Source organism: Vigna umbellata, chromosome 8 (assembly GCF_029865625.1).
Source record: "Vigna umbellata cultivar VRB3 chromosome 8, Vumbellata_1.0, whole genome shotgun sequence".
NCBI classification, from domain to species: Eukaryota; Viridiplantae; Streptophyta; class Magnoliopsida; order Fabales; family Fabaceae; genus Vigna; species Vigna umbellata.
This window is the reverse complement of record NC_142172.1, coordinates 31,952,781-31,967,368: the sequence shown is the minus strand read 5'-3', so window position 1 is coordinate 31,967,368 and position 14,588 is coordinate 31,952,781. Positions and strand designations below refer to the sequence as shown.

At 30.8% G+C, this 14,588-nt stretch overlaps 2 protein-coding genes across 5 annotated transcripts; both read right to left on the bottom strand.

Annotated features, from left to right (window-relative positions):
• Positions 1 to 1,193: 1,193 nt before the first annotated feature.
• LOC124834028 (Polyketide cyclase / dehydrase and lipid transport protein) lies at positions 1,194 to 3,086 on the bottom strand. Its single transcript, XM_047308614.2, has 3 exons — positions 2,560 to 3,086; positions 1,927 to 2,094; positions 1,194 to 1,445 (listed from the first exon to the last, which is right to left on the bottom strand). The coding sequence occupies exons 1-3, from the start codon at positions 3,016 to 3,018 to the stop codon at positions 1,260 to 1,262; spliced, it is 813 nt and encodes a 270-aa protein (XP_047164570.2). The 5' UTR covers positions 3,019 to 3,086; the 3' UTR covers positions 1,194 to 1,259.
• A 5,250-nt stretch (positions 3,087 to 8,336) lies between these two features.
• LOC124834026 (uncharacterized protein C24B11.05-like) lies at positions 8,337 to 10,718 on the bottom strand. Of its 4 annotated transcripts, none has more exons than XM_047308607.2 (8): positions 10,606 to 10,718; positions 10,279 to 10,367; positions 9,941 to 10,006; positions 9,742 to 9,839; positions 9,483 to 9,608; positions 9,121 to 9,384; positions 8,939 to 9,004; positions 8,337 to 8,826 (listed from the first exon to the last, which is right to left on the bottom strand). In XM_047308607.2, the coding sequence occupies exons 2-8, from the start codon at positions 10,337 to 10,339 to the stop codon at positions 8,674 to 8,676; spliced, it is 834 nt and encodes a 277-aa protein (XP_047164563.1). In that variant the 5' UTR covers positions 10,340 to 10,367; positions 10,606 to 10,718; the 3' UTR covers positions 8,337 to 8,673. The 4 variants fall into 4 exon arrangements, with proteins under 4 accessions (XP_047164563.1, XP_087953776.1, XP_047164566.1 ...); XM_088097650.1 differs by having other exon boundaries at positions 10,279 to 10,357; positions 10,606 to 10,650; XM_047308610.2 differs by lacking the exon at positions 10,606 to 10,718 and adding an exon at positions 10,522 to 10,600 and having other exon boundaries at positions 10,288 to 10,367.
• Between the last annotated feature and the right edge of the window lie 3,870 nt (positions 10,719 to 14,588).

Below are 14,588 nucleotides of genomic sequence, written 5' to 3'. Positions count from 1 at the left end.
AGAATATAACAAGAAAGAACTCAAAACGAAAAAAAGAAATGAAAAACGCACTGAAACATAAAGAAAGAAAGCAAGAAACTAGAAATATTATGGATTTTTTATCTTGTACGGAATTGTAAAAGATTATGGATTTGTAAGCGAAGAAAGGAAGTGAGAAGGCCTAACCCATAAACAGTTGTGACAGCATTGATCATTTAGTCTCTTTAAGAATATTGCAAGGCCTTCTCCACTCTCTGTCCCTTGCTATACTTCTTGTTCATTTTCTCCTCTGTTCTTTCTACATGAAGAGCTTTTGTAAACACAACAATTAATTCAGGTTGAGTTTTCACAGTAATCAAGGTTAGTAGTTAATTCTAGTCTAATTCACTAATAAAATGACAATCAATATCTATATGCTTAAACTACTTATTAAGGAAGATATTGGAAACTAAGAATAAAAAATTTATTATCATAAAAGAGCATAAATATATCAGCAAAAACTTTAAAATTGAGCAATTAATACATATACATTACTTCTCAAGCTATTGAGGATAAAATCATAATATTTTGATTGAGTTGAAGATTTGACATAATGCCCGTTTTGATAAATTTCTAAGAATACAGATAGTTATCAAGGAAGACACAAAAACCAATTGTAGACCTTCGAGTGTCCAAACAATTACCTTAGTTTGCATCAGTAGACACTCACATCTGAAAACTGTTGTTTCGCAAAACAAAAAGCCTTTAATTCAAATAATGACTATATGTTCAACAGAACTTGATCAACACAATTCATATTAGATCCAATTAAGATCATGTAAGTAATCGGTGAAGAACCAGATACCTGTGTGAATAACAGATAAACCATGCTGCGGCAATGTGGATGAAACAGATAAACCATGCTGCGGCAATGTGGATGAAAATTTACAAAATCATTGTCTTGAGCCCTGCCTAAGTTCATATAAATTCATTGAAAAAAAATCTTATAAAAAAATATTACACACGGACTGATTTTATATACATCATGAACTTAAGCTAACTCATGAGAACCTTAATTAACTCTAATACTAGGAACCACCCCAATTTTAGTTAGTTCAAACCCAAAATTCAAGTCTAAAATGAAACATTGATTCAACCTTCAATGTAAAGATCAGGGTCGGCGGACCTTGAAGAAATTTTTACATAGAGGGCATTTAAGACCACAAGCTTGAAGATTTACCAATGAGCAAGGAGTAAAGTGGACTTGTATTAATTTTGTATGATCCACAATATATCATGAATTACACAACTAGCTCTTTTTGAGCTTCGTTCCTGACTGATACAAGGTTCATTTTTATCTCATTGCAAAGTCTACCCTCTATGATACGAATAGGCAACCACAGCTTCGGCTTAACATCAACAACGTATGAGAGAGTTGTACTAACTCCTCGGACTTGAGACTGCTCACAATTTTCACTGTTCGAATGCTGCAAAACCATTACAATTGGTTGATTAATTTTGCATAGGATGTTAACAACCCCGTTGAATACGTGGTTTTAAAATAGTATAAAATTTCAACATCTTTCAAAATGAATATTGAAACAAGTTAAAAACAAAGGGGATTCCTTTTTGTCAATAGCTAAAAGCAAAGGAGACATCTTTTTGTCAAAATAAATACTAGCTGTCCAGTTTTGCATAAATCATAATAACATCTTAGTCAACAGACTAAAATAATCACTAAACTTAAGTTTCCAAGCTATGATATCATCCTCCACTCCTAGTTTTTCGCCAAGGAAGGTCAGCCATGAATGATGCAGGTAGAATTTCACAATGTCAATCTCAGAAAAAAAAGGTTTGACCTTTGAAAAATAATTATGATAAAGTGCCTCACATTATGCAAATTGATGTGGTATATATTATCCTGGATCCAGAAGAATTCTGAAATCAAGGGAACATATTAATTCCTACCTGAAAAATAGACCATTTTCCTTCAAAGAGTTGAAAATCTCCTTCAATCATCCTGAATTCAATTTCACGCTTAATACCAGTAGGAAGAGTCTCCAATTCTTTCTCATAACAATCTACAATTCCTTTAGCATTGAATTTTACCCCAAATGCTATATTTTGCTGTCCAATCTGTTCAGGTAATGTAACAATAACAAATATAGTTCAAGTCAAATACATTAGGTAAGAAAATACTTCAAATGATGTCAATTTTTAGTTCAGGTAACAGTAATATAAAACATACAGTGAGACTAATTTGTAAAGGTTGCAACTCAGAGGAAACAATGTAATCTTATAAAAAGTTTGACTCTTTTTATAAAAAGTTGGCCAATACAAATAAATTTCAACAAGAACATAAAGAGATACTCCAATTACATCTCCAAATTAATAAAGAATCAAGAACTTTTCATTCAGAAAATGAAAGCAAGCCTAAAACAACCCTGGTACCTTATTTGAGATTAATCAAATCAGTACAATGCAGCGTGAAACAAACAGCCAAGAAAATGCAACTAATGTCAAGAAAATGCAACTAATTTCCAAAAAAACAATCAAACTTTAAGAACCCTATTTGGAGCACAACACGTGATAGAGAGGAACCTGCAAAAGACGGGCATAATTGTCACCCTTTTGGAGCAACTGACTGACAACTAGGCCAGGAATGAAATCAGCCAACCTCTCGTAATCGGTCAAGATGTTCCAAATGGAAGAAAGAGAAGCTTCAATGGAAATTGTCGATTCGATTCTGCGCGAGTTCTTGTCCAGTTTCATCACCTCTACGCACACCCCATCATCAACTAAGGACTCTTCCGACTCTTCAACCCCCACATCACCCAAAGTGATGGGGTCGGATTCTGAAGCAGCAGTGCACAAGAAAGGTGTGGACTTGGAGGAGCAGGGTTTGGGAAAGGATAGTGAATGATGGATCTTGAAATGAAAAGGGTGGAAGAAGAAGAGAGAGGAGTGGGTTATGGGAATGGAGTTAGGGGAAAAGGAAGCGAGTGGTTGAGGGAATAGAAAACCTGAGTATGATTCTGAGGAAACTGGAATGGCGCGCATTGTTTCTGTGGTGTTCTATTCTCCTCTACCATACTCTTTTTCTTTTACAAAAACACAAAACTACCATGTTGTTAAATCTGTCGCTCACAAAACAATCTTTAAAGCGTAGCGTGGTTTTACTTGTTAAGGTGAAAACATTAATTGTATAACTAATTTTGTTAGTACATAGTTAATTACAGATATAACCTTTTTTAACTCTTATTTCGTTTCATTTTGAAAAAAAAACTTTGTTTCGCTACAAAACTTATAAATAATTAAAAATATAACCTTTATACAGCTTTGTTTTTTTTTCTAACCTTTTATGAGCGTAATTTCATCACAAGTTATGTTTTATTTATTATAATGTAACAAAATCTATTGTCTGAATATTTCTTACCAGTATCCACCATTTTAAATTATGAGTCTTTCAATATGATTTATCTAATTAGAGACACATTTATAATTATTACAGTTTATATTACAAACATTTTGCAATAATGGATGTTGTATTATCATGCAATTTCAGTTCAGCGTAATTATTTTCTATTTTATATAATTATTTAACCTTTTATTTATTTTTTATTTTGTACTGTGATTAGATATTTATATAACTATAATTTTGTTCTTAGATATAGAAAAGAAAATGTATCTTTCTGAAATTAAATCATTTATAATATCACCATCATTTTATTGAGATTTTTATTTTTAATTTTTTAAAATATTTGATTAATATTAGAAAGAGTGAGAATCAAGGTGGACAAAATTAACTAAACTAAATTGAACTCTATCATATTATATTAGAAAAATTGAACTATTTATAACTGAGTTGATTCCAATTGAAATTAAATTGAATTCGATCGAGTCATTCATAATTAAAATTCGACCTAATGTTATAAAATAGATACGTAGAATAAAATTTGTCTAAGTGTATATTTTATTGATTAATCAAGTGTGGCTTATAAAAGCCAAAAAAAAAAAACCAATACATCACAACTGCTTTGCATAATGGACAGTTACTGAAATTTAAAAACAGCACCTATCTAGGAATAAAATATGCTAACTGACTAATGACTTATTCTCCCTAATAAATAGGAGATTTATTTTAAAACATTTAAAATAACCAACATTCCCTCCCTTAAGCTATATATTTAGCTTATTTCTCTTATGTTCACAACTCCAAGCATTCGACGTAGACTCTTATATAAATTGGTCAAGCTTCAATGCTTTGGTCATTATATCAGCCAATTGTTCTTCAGAGCAACAATAACTAAGACAAATAACTTGATCTTTAACCAAATCTCTAAGAAAATGAAATCTTACCGCAATGTGTTTACTTCTTCCATGAAAACGAGATTTTTGGATAATTGAATAGTATAGTTGTTATCACATAAGATATATGTTGCACCTTCTTCTTTTGAACCGAGATGTTCTAAAATTCTGCAAAGCCAAATACATTGACATGCACAAAATGTCGCTGCAATATACTCAGCTTCAGTTGTAGATAAGCTCACCACAGGTTGTTTCTTCGATGCTCAAGAGACAGCTCCCGTACCCATTAAAAAAACTGAACCAGAAGTACTTTTTCGATCATCTAAGTCACCTGCATAATTACTTTCATTGTAGGCAACAAGACCAGTTCTTCCACTCTGTTGATAAAAGATTCCATACTCAATTGTGCCTTTATATCTCAGGATCCGTTTGATCGCTGCCCAATGTGATTCCTTTGGATTTGTCATGTACCTGCTTATTAAACTTACCACATACATCAAATCAGGTCGAGTGACTGTGAGATACATAAGACTACCAATTGTTTGCTTAAACTTTGTGGTATCTATTGGGACTCCTTCCTCATCTCTAGACAATATTGTTCCTGGTACAATAGGATTTCTTACTGGATTGCTTTCTATCATGTTGAATCGAGCTAATATCTCCCGTGCATATCTTCTTTGACAAATGAAAATTTCTACCTTGCTTTGTATGACTTCTATTCCGAGAAAATATTTCATTTTTCCAAGATCAGTCATATCAAATTCTAGCTTCATTGAACTTTTAAACTCTTCACACATATGTTTACTGTTTCTAGTAAATAGCAAATCATCAACATAAAGACTGATTATTAAAATATTACCCTGAACTTGTTTGGTGAACAATGTGTGTTCATTGGAACATCGATTAAACTTTTCTTTGGCAAAGTAGGCTTCAATTTTGCTATACCAAGCTCGTGGGGCCTGCTTAAGTGCATATAAAGCTTTCTGCAATCGGTAAACTTGAGTTTCTCGACCCTTTTGAATGAAACCTACTGGCTGTTGAACATATACCTCTTCTTTAAGATCACCATGCAAGAACGCACTTTTTACATCAAGCTGAAATACTTCCCATGCATTTTGTGCAGCCAATGCTATCAAAATTCTCACTGTATCGAGTCTAGCTACAGGTGCAAATACCTCTGTATAATCTTTTCCATACTTTTGAGCATAACCTTTAACTACCAATCTGGCTTTATATTTTTCTACATGACCATTTTCATTAAATTTGGTCTTGTAAACCCATTTAAGACCTATGGGTTTAGATCCTGCTGGTGGATCTACAAGTTGCCATGTATTGTTTTTCTCAATGGCCTCCATTTCAGCCTTCATTGCTTCTCTCCATTGTTGACTCGTCTATGCTTCTTCAAAGGACTGGGGATCTGCAGATTTTGCCAACATCGTTGCCAACAATTCATCACTTTCTTCCATTACCAAATTAGTTTCATAATTTGTCATCCAATCGAGAGTTCTTCGAATTCTGGTTGCCCTCCCTGCCATTGGAGTATCAACATGTTCAGAACTTGATTCTGTTATAACAGGATCTACACCATCATTAATTGTAACTTCCTGTGAAGCAGGTTCAGAGTGTTCGTCTATTGTAGTGGCTGTGTCTTCCCAGTCAAGAGCTTCTGTTTTATTTTTCTGAGAGTCATCTTGCCAATTCCAGTTTTTCTCTTTTTGAAATACAACATTCCTGCTCACTATAACTTTCTTTGTAACAGGATTAAATAATTTATAAGCTTTGGATTCATCACTTACCCCTAAGAAAATACATTTCTAACTTTTATCATCCAGCTTTCTTCTAGTATGATCTGGAACGTGAGCATGGGCAATGCAACCAAACGTTCGAAAATAATCCACCCTCGGTTTTGAACCACTCCACATCTCTTCTGGTGTTTGATGATTTAGAGCTGCAGTTGTAGGACTTCTGTTCTGAACGTGGACACACCAGCGTATTGTTTCAGGCCAAAACTGTTTAGGAACCTGCTTTTCATGCAAAACCGTATGCACGACATTCATGATGGTGCGGTTTTTCCGTTCAACAACACCGTTTTGTTGTGGGGTGTAAGCAGTTGTCAATTGCCTGGATATACCTTGTTGAGTGCAGAAATCTGAAAATTCCTTGGAAGTGAATTCTCCCCCTCTATCAGTTCTAAGGCAAGTAATAAAGGCACCAGATTCCTTCTCAACATTTGCTTTGAAGCTCTTGAAGGCTGTAAGTGCTTCAGATTTCTCATGCAGGAAATAAATCCAAGCCTTACGTGAATAATCATCAATAAAGCTTAGAATATACCTTTTGTTACTGTGAGAGGATGGTGAAATAGGGCCACAAATATCTGCATGAATTAATTGAAGCTTTGTGAAGGCTCGCCATGTGCTTTGCTTTGGCAACGTATCTCTATGTTGTTTGCCTACCAAACAGGCACTGCAAATATCTTTGGGTGGCTTTAGAAATGGTAATCCTATCACCATTTGTTTGCTAGCTAATGTACCAAGACTTTTGAAGTTTAGATGTCCGAATCGCTGATGCCATAAGTGAGTTTCTGCTTTTGAAATTTCCACAGTTTGAAGGCAGCAGGACTGGAGTGAAGTAGATAGATAAAACAGGCGATTTCCCTTCATATTGGTCTGTATAAGGAGTCCTTCTTCTGGATGGAAAACCTTGCACATACTGTTTTGAATTAGGACAGAGAAACCCTTCTCTTGTAGTTGTCCTAGGCTTATGAGATTTGTCTTAAGTCCCGGTACATAATAAACGTCTGATATAATATGAAAAGTGTCATTAACTTCAATTCGAACACTCCCTTTTTGGAGTGTCAGTCCCTATTGAAATTTGGACGATTTTGACCTAGTCAACCCCATCTTATATTTGACTGAATTTTACTTTTAAAGATAAATATTTTCTATCTACTTAATTAATTCTTCTCTATTTTTTAAAGTTTTTAAAAGATAGTTTAGTTCAATTTAGTTTGTTAAAATATAAAAAAATTCAGTTTTTCTGAAATAATTTTTCAATGAAGAAAAATTGCTTTTTAGTACAATATATTTTTTCATAATTCATATCAGTTCGATTAATTTTGTCAAGTTCTAATAAGAATTAGATATACGAATAAAGATATACCTTTCACTCGATAGAAATTGAGATAAAAATAAAAATTTCATATCATTCAATATAAAAAACGAGAATAACGATGAATTTTTACTTAAATATAAATATGAAAATGAATTTTTAGTTTGAAATATCTTATTTTGATTAAAAAAACATATGTTAATTTATAAATTGTGTCTTATTCTTTTTCATTATTTATTTTTCTTTTTCATATTTTAATTAATTAAATATTTTTATAGTATTTGGATAAGTATGTTAGGATTACCATGAAGTTGAAAAGAAAAAAACAACCTATACAAAATTAAGTATTACATCAAAATTGTGAATTTTCTAAAATGAGACTAAAAAAAACAAAATCAAATATGAAGAATTAAAAAGAAACTAAAAATGTAATTTTGTCAAAAAAGTTCTACGTATCCAATTTCATATTTAATTTGTGTTTCTGTCACGAAACTTCTTTAATTTCTTAAACTCAAATTGTTATGCATTACTTTAACCCATTTTTTATGATGCAGTTGGCAAAATTGGTGATCAATAGTGAACTCTCTTTTTCTCTTCATTGACAAAATACACTTGCAACAACTTCTGGTCCATCATTATACACAAATATTTCTGGCAATGTTGATTCACTTACTTTAATGCCCAATTGCTTAGCTAAGCCATCCAAAAGTTTCCCATTTTAACCATTACAGACACACCACTTAAAATTTGTTAATGTTTTGACCTTACTAAGTAAACGATGTTAATGTATGTTGTAGACTCCATGGTTAGAGAAATTCCATGATGTGTCAGTAGATTTCATTGATGAAATGGATGTTGACAGACTTGAATCACAGGTTAGTGAACTGACTATATACTTGATCTTAACACTGAAGTGCAGTACAATTTTCTAACTGTGAATTAGGATTGTAAGTTCAAAAGAGTGTAAGAATATGGATATTTGATATGATTATATGCGTCTGAATTATTGATTTCTGAGAGATACACAACACACATGTCTCGTATTACCATTTACCAGACCTACGAAAAACCTTATTTAGTATATTAGTATATTTTTTTCTCCCTCCATTTTTTAGCTCTGCAATATACATTTACAAGTTTCTCATCCATTCAATGTGCCAACTTGAAGATTTATATAGTTAAGCATCGCCATGATATGGAGAGATTTCAAACTTATTGTAAATTTAGATAGACACAAGCTTAGGTTGAAACCCCGCGACTGCTTGATAAGTGTGCTAAAATCTTTCGTCGAAGCAAAACTCAAGCTAGGACCATGGTTTCCACTGCTGGGGGTTGAATCTTTTGCTGTTGGTTGCCTTCTTCAATCTCCCATATTTCAGGTAATGCTTCTTTGATATTGTGAATACTATTCAGGGCATGATCAGCACCAGGCACCAAATCTGAATTACCCAACTGCCATCAATTACTTGTTAGCTTACGTTGCAGTATTGCATAACAAATGAACATGAATGTGGAGTTATTTAATTTCTTGTATAAAATGCATAGATTGCAAACTAGAGCTTACTAAAACAGTGTGAAGTCCAGCTACTTTTGCACTTGCAACATTTCTAACACTGTCATCAAAGAAAATCTGCAGAAGATAGGATAGAACTGTTATGAATTGATTCCAAGAGTTTTACAAAAAATAATATAAATAACCCCATAAGTAATAATCCTATGTCGCTTTTAGGTAGTGCTGAATCTTACTGTTTTCTTCGGATCCACATTAGCAATCCGAATAGCAGCTTCAAAGGCTTCCACAGAGGGTTTGCAGAGGATATGAGTCTGGGAATTGAAACATCCACTCTCTGTTAAATCTGTGAGAACATGATTATCATTCGGTAAATCCATGTAATTGATTTGTTTGTTAGGATTAAGTGTTTCAAAGCATATGACGCCCTCAAAACAATCTTCCAAACCCAATCTGTTGAGAACTTTAACTGCATGTGCGTGATCTGCATTGGTGAATATCTGGAAATAACATTTTCAAGTCAAAGGATATTATGGAAGGCTCTTCTTCACTGAACAAACTTATAAATGTATAAGGTTTAATTTTTTTCTCGACATACTATTTTACGTTGAGGCATGGAAAGCAGAAGATTCCTTAATACTGGATCAGGTTTCAGTTTCTCGTATGGTAACCTTCCATGAACGTAAGCATGAAACTCGTCGTTGTCAAATTCATAACCAAGGACCTGCGAGGAAACATGGTAGAAAAAGATTTCTCTTCAGACTGTATAAACTCACTGAGATCATATATAATTGACAGTGAATCAATTTCAGAAGTATGATGAAGAGAAAAATAAGGGCAGCACCAAATCTTCATACCTTCAATCCTGCCATAGTTGTTCCGTATTCTCTATACAAATCCAAGCACATTTTTGGCACTTCATCTTCTTCAATATGCAAGTGTTCTAACATATACTCTGCAAAAAGTAAAAGATTGGTTAACTATAGTACTTGTATCACATGAGATTACCTGAACGCTAGACTGTGTAAGATTTTGTTATAACACTAGAATATGTACCTTGAATGTTCTTGCGACAAAACAAATTGAGACCTATGCTCAGCGGGTAGAGAGTGTCATCCATATCTGTGACAAACATTTGGAATTAGAAATTAGTTCCATCTTCTATTTTAGAGGGAAACACACCATCATTAACCCTTTTTTCCCCTTTTGAAACAGGCAAATTGAATTCTATATTTTCTTCCGTTTCTTTCTTTTCTTTTAGCCTTGAATTCTGAATTAACGTTTGCTAATTCTGAAGCAATACCAGATAAAACTGAGTCAATATTTCAATGGAAAATTTTCTAGGTGGCTGGAGGGAAGTTAAATGAAGAGGCTAAAAGGTTATAGAGTTGCACCATTCATACCAAAAAGCAAGCACTCGTACTTGACTCCAACAGTCCTGAGAGCAGAGTCCATCTTAGCTGAATTTCAAATCTGCAACAAACTTCAATAACAGTGAATAATGAGCACTATATTTGCACTTTGATGATCGTACAAGAGTATGAGCAACTGAAAAAAGTATGAAATAGAAACCAACTAAAACATGCCCAGTGCAAAAGTTTCAAAGCAAGAGTAGAAAAGTTTAAGCATCAACACACCAAATTTGAGCAGAAGATAGTGCTTTCTATGTAGTGTATTAAAAACAATACACTTGTGATTAAGTAGATGAAAGGATTACTAACCCAAATCGTGAATTTATAGTTCGATACTCTCCACTCGAATCTGCTTGTTGTTAAAAACAGCAAGTTAGTAAGTATTAGTCATTTCATGGGTTATGTGTTAAATAATCAATGCGTTGAAACATGCCTAGCAGTTCGAACCACATAAACAAAACCTATTTAAAATAAAATAATATCTAGACTTTATGAACATTAACATGAAGAGAGATAAAAACAAATGCAATGAGTGGCACGAAACTAAACGTAACAGTACCTTTACCCAAAAGTAAACTAGAGTGTCCCAATGTAATACCTCTACTGCACGAAATGGTCGTTCGTGGCTTACAAAATATATTCATTTATGTACATATGAATTTGTAGGAGGAGCCCACCACTACGCATAATGTGCGAGGTGACAAACTATTTCTGAGGTGGTGAGCATCGTCATTTTTCAAATGTAAGACTTTCTCATCTCTCTTTCCTTTTCAGTTACTTTCTCTTCCATAACTGCTCCATTTTTCATTAAGTATATGCTTCTATCCTATAGTTAGGAGTTGATACTTGCATTTACTTACAAAATATATATATATATATGACTCCATGCATGTTGACAGTGTGTTATCTCCACCACATGCTTCACTTGAAGAAAACTGTATAAATTGGTTCATAGGATGTGCTAGTGGGTGTCAGATTTTCATACCAAGGAAAGATTGGGTAGTAAAAGAAGAGGTTTATTCGTTTAGCTATGATGGAATATAACTATATATATATTAAAGCATCATTGGTGTGTATGATTATTAATAAAGCACGTAGGACCATTAAAAATGTTATTATTTAATTTAATGTCCTTTGCGTACAGAACAGAAGCCACCACCGTCCATGCATGTGACGATGTTAGGCTGGTAGTGGTAGAAGCCAAATCATCAGCACTAAAGAGGATGTGGTTTATATTGCCACGGCAACAGGGAATGGAGTAAGTAAATAACTCACGATGGACCCACACAATTCTAAACCTTTAATAATAACAAGTTTAATTGGTTAAGTTTCACAAACTATATTTCTATTAATTATCCTTATTTTATTTCTCGTTTTCAAACATTTATAAAACTAATGAAAATATTTATTTAGACTTATTGCCTTAGTAAGTTATAAATAGATATTTGTTGAAATTATAATATATAATGGAAATAGCTTTCATGTTGTAATACACTAGAGAGTATACTAAGAAAAACATAGTTGAAGAGTGTGTGAATAGTTAATCTATGGTGTATTAGATGAGGAAATGATAGTTCCTTTTGTGGATATTAGGTTTTAACGTGTGTGTTATGCACCGTTTAATCCTATAAAGCGTATGTTTGTAAGGTGATGATTGAACTTTACTTTTTTTTTTTATTTATATATATATATATATATATATATATATATATATATATATATATATATATATATATATATATTTTTAATAATTTTTTGACAATGGATTACATGTACTATTTTATTGGTTTGTATGTTTAAAACGAACTAATTACAAGCTATCCATAAGCTGTTATCAAAAAATTGTCAAAAAAAGTTATTAAAAGAACATTTTTCATATATATATATATATATATATATATATATATATATATATATATAAAATATAACTTAATTTTATTTATAATTGATTGAAATTCTTAACTCACTTTTTTATATATTGTAAATACTTTTGCATAATCTAACATGTGTTTTATGAGATAATAACCTTATTTGACTTAGAATATATTTTAAATAATTCTATTACATTCTTTTAAATAGTTAAAATTAATTTATAAAGTGAGATTTCTTTTTATAATGTAAATTGATGATAACTAAAAGGAAGTTTCGGGTGATGCTAAGTAGGGGTGGGCAAACTGTACTGTTTGTACTGTACTATAAACTAATTATAGTTAACTATTAAATAGTTCAAAAAAACTGGACTGAACTAAAAAATAGTTCAAAAAAACTGAACTGAACTATTTTTTAGTTTAGTTAACTGCAATACAATTCAGTAAATTGTTTTATAATTCACAGTTTAGTTAACTATTTATTGTGTTGGGCATAATTAGCATAATTGTACTAAATTATATCTATACTACAAAAACTAAACTATTTTTATTAAAAACTGAACTGTACTCGCCATTCAATTTAAAAAAAATTGGATTTTTCTATTGGCAGTTAACTATTTCATATGGTAAACCATACAATAGTAATCAAAATAAACTGCAATTTGTATTGGTATAGCAAACATACAGAAACTGCATGTTTTTTTTTTATCTTAAAACTATTTCAGAATAAGTTTGAAAAATTTATTTAAATTATTAACTTAAATAAAATTTAATTGCATTGATTACATTAAAAAAATTTATAAGAAAAACCTTGGTCAAAATCTATTCATTTATAAATTTCAAGAGCATAATAATTTTTAGTAAAAATAAAAGTAATAATAAACGAGTATGATATATAATTATGAAAAGTAGGATATACAAATATAAATTAATACAAATAACTAAGTTACATATTTTATGAGAAAAAATAATCCATAACAATTTGTAATATTAAATGTGTTTTTCTTTTTTTTATCTTAAAACTATTTTAGAATAAGTTTGAAAAGTTTATTTAAATTCTTAACTTAAATAAAATTTAATTGCATAGATTACATTAAAAAAAATTGATAAGAAAAATCTTAGTCAAAATCTATCCATTTATAAATTTCAATAGTATAATAATTTTTAGTAAAAATAAAAATAATAATAAACGAATATGATATATAATTATGAAAATTAGGATATAAAAATATAAATTAATATAAATAACTAAGTTACATGATGAGAAAAAAATAATTTATACCAATTTGTAAATAGTATTAAATATATATTTTTTCTTAAAACTATTTCGAAACAAGTTTGAAAAGTTTATCTAAATTCTTAGAGTATTTTTTTTAAAAACTAACACTTAAACTTTTTCTTTTAGAAATTTAATTTAGGATATTTGTTTATTTAAAATCACTTTTCAATAAGTTATTTGATAAAAAAAAAATAATATGTTTTCATTATGTTTGGGTGAAGCAGCAATTTGTTTTAATCAAGTTATATTTTTTTACTGTTTTAAAACAGTTAACTAAGTTAACTGAAACTGAACTACTAATAGGAAAGTTCAGTTTTTTTAAATTGAACTACAAAATAGTATAATTCAGTTTTTAATAAAAGCAGTTCAGTTTTTATAGTATAATATATTATAGATAATCTATAGTTTAGTACAGTTAGGATAATCATGCCCAGCCCTAATGCTAAGTAACAAAACACTTCAAGAATTTAATTAGTAGATTAGCATGTGAAGGTTTTAAATATAAAGATGTGAAAGTATATGTGCCAAAATGGCCAAAGAAGGGACATCCACTTCAATGAGTAGGCTAAGGTGAACAACATATGAAACACACAAGAAAAGTGTTTAATATAAATAAATTGCTAGTGTCTGAAAATATTATATGCTTATGCAGATGTCAAAATGGATTAATATTAGGTTATTCGGATTAATATGTACTCATATTTATATAGCTATTTTTTCTAAAATTTTAATGAAAAAAAGTCATGTGTGATATACTTATGCAAAATATCCATTTCTAATCTATGAAACAGAATTATTTTAATTTAAGTAGAAATAAAACATTTTTTATGCTCTAAAAAGAACAAAATATTTTTCCCGATAATATAATGTTGCACTTTCCTCTTAGATTGTCTGTTTAACAAAAAAATAAAACTAAATAAATTAAGACGGCTTTTAAGTAAGTTTTCTCCTCTCTTCTTTTGCTAATCCCATATATAAAAGGTCTACCCTATTTATCTTTTATTTCTAATTATTTCTCTTGATTTTCATACATGTATTGAAGGTATAATATTAGTTATGAATTTAAATTAAAACAAATGTAAAAAATTATTAGATACATTGACTTTAATTAGATTTTGAATATAAATCATATTCACCGATCATGT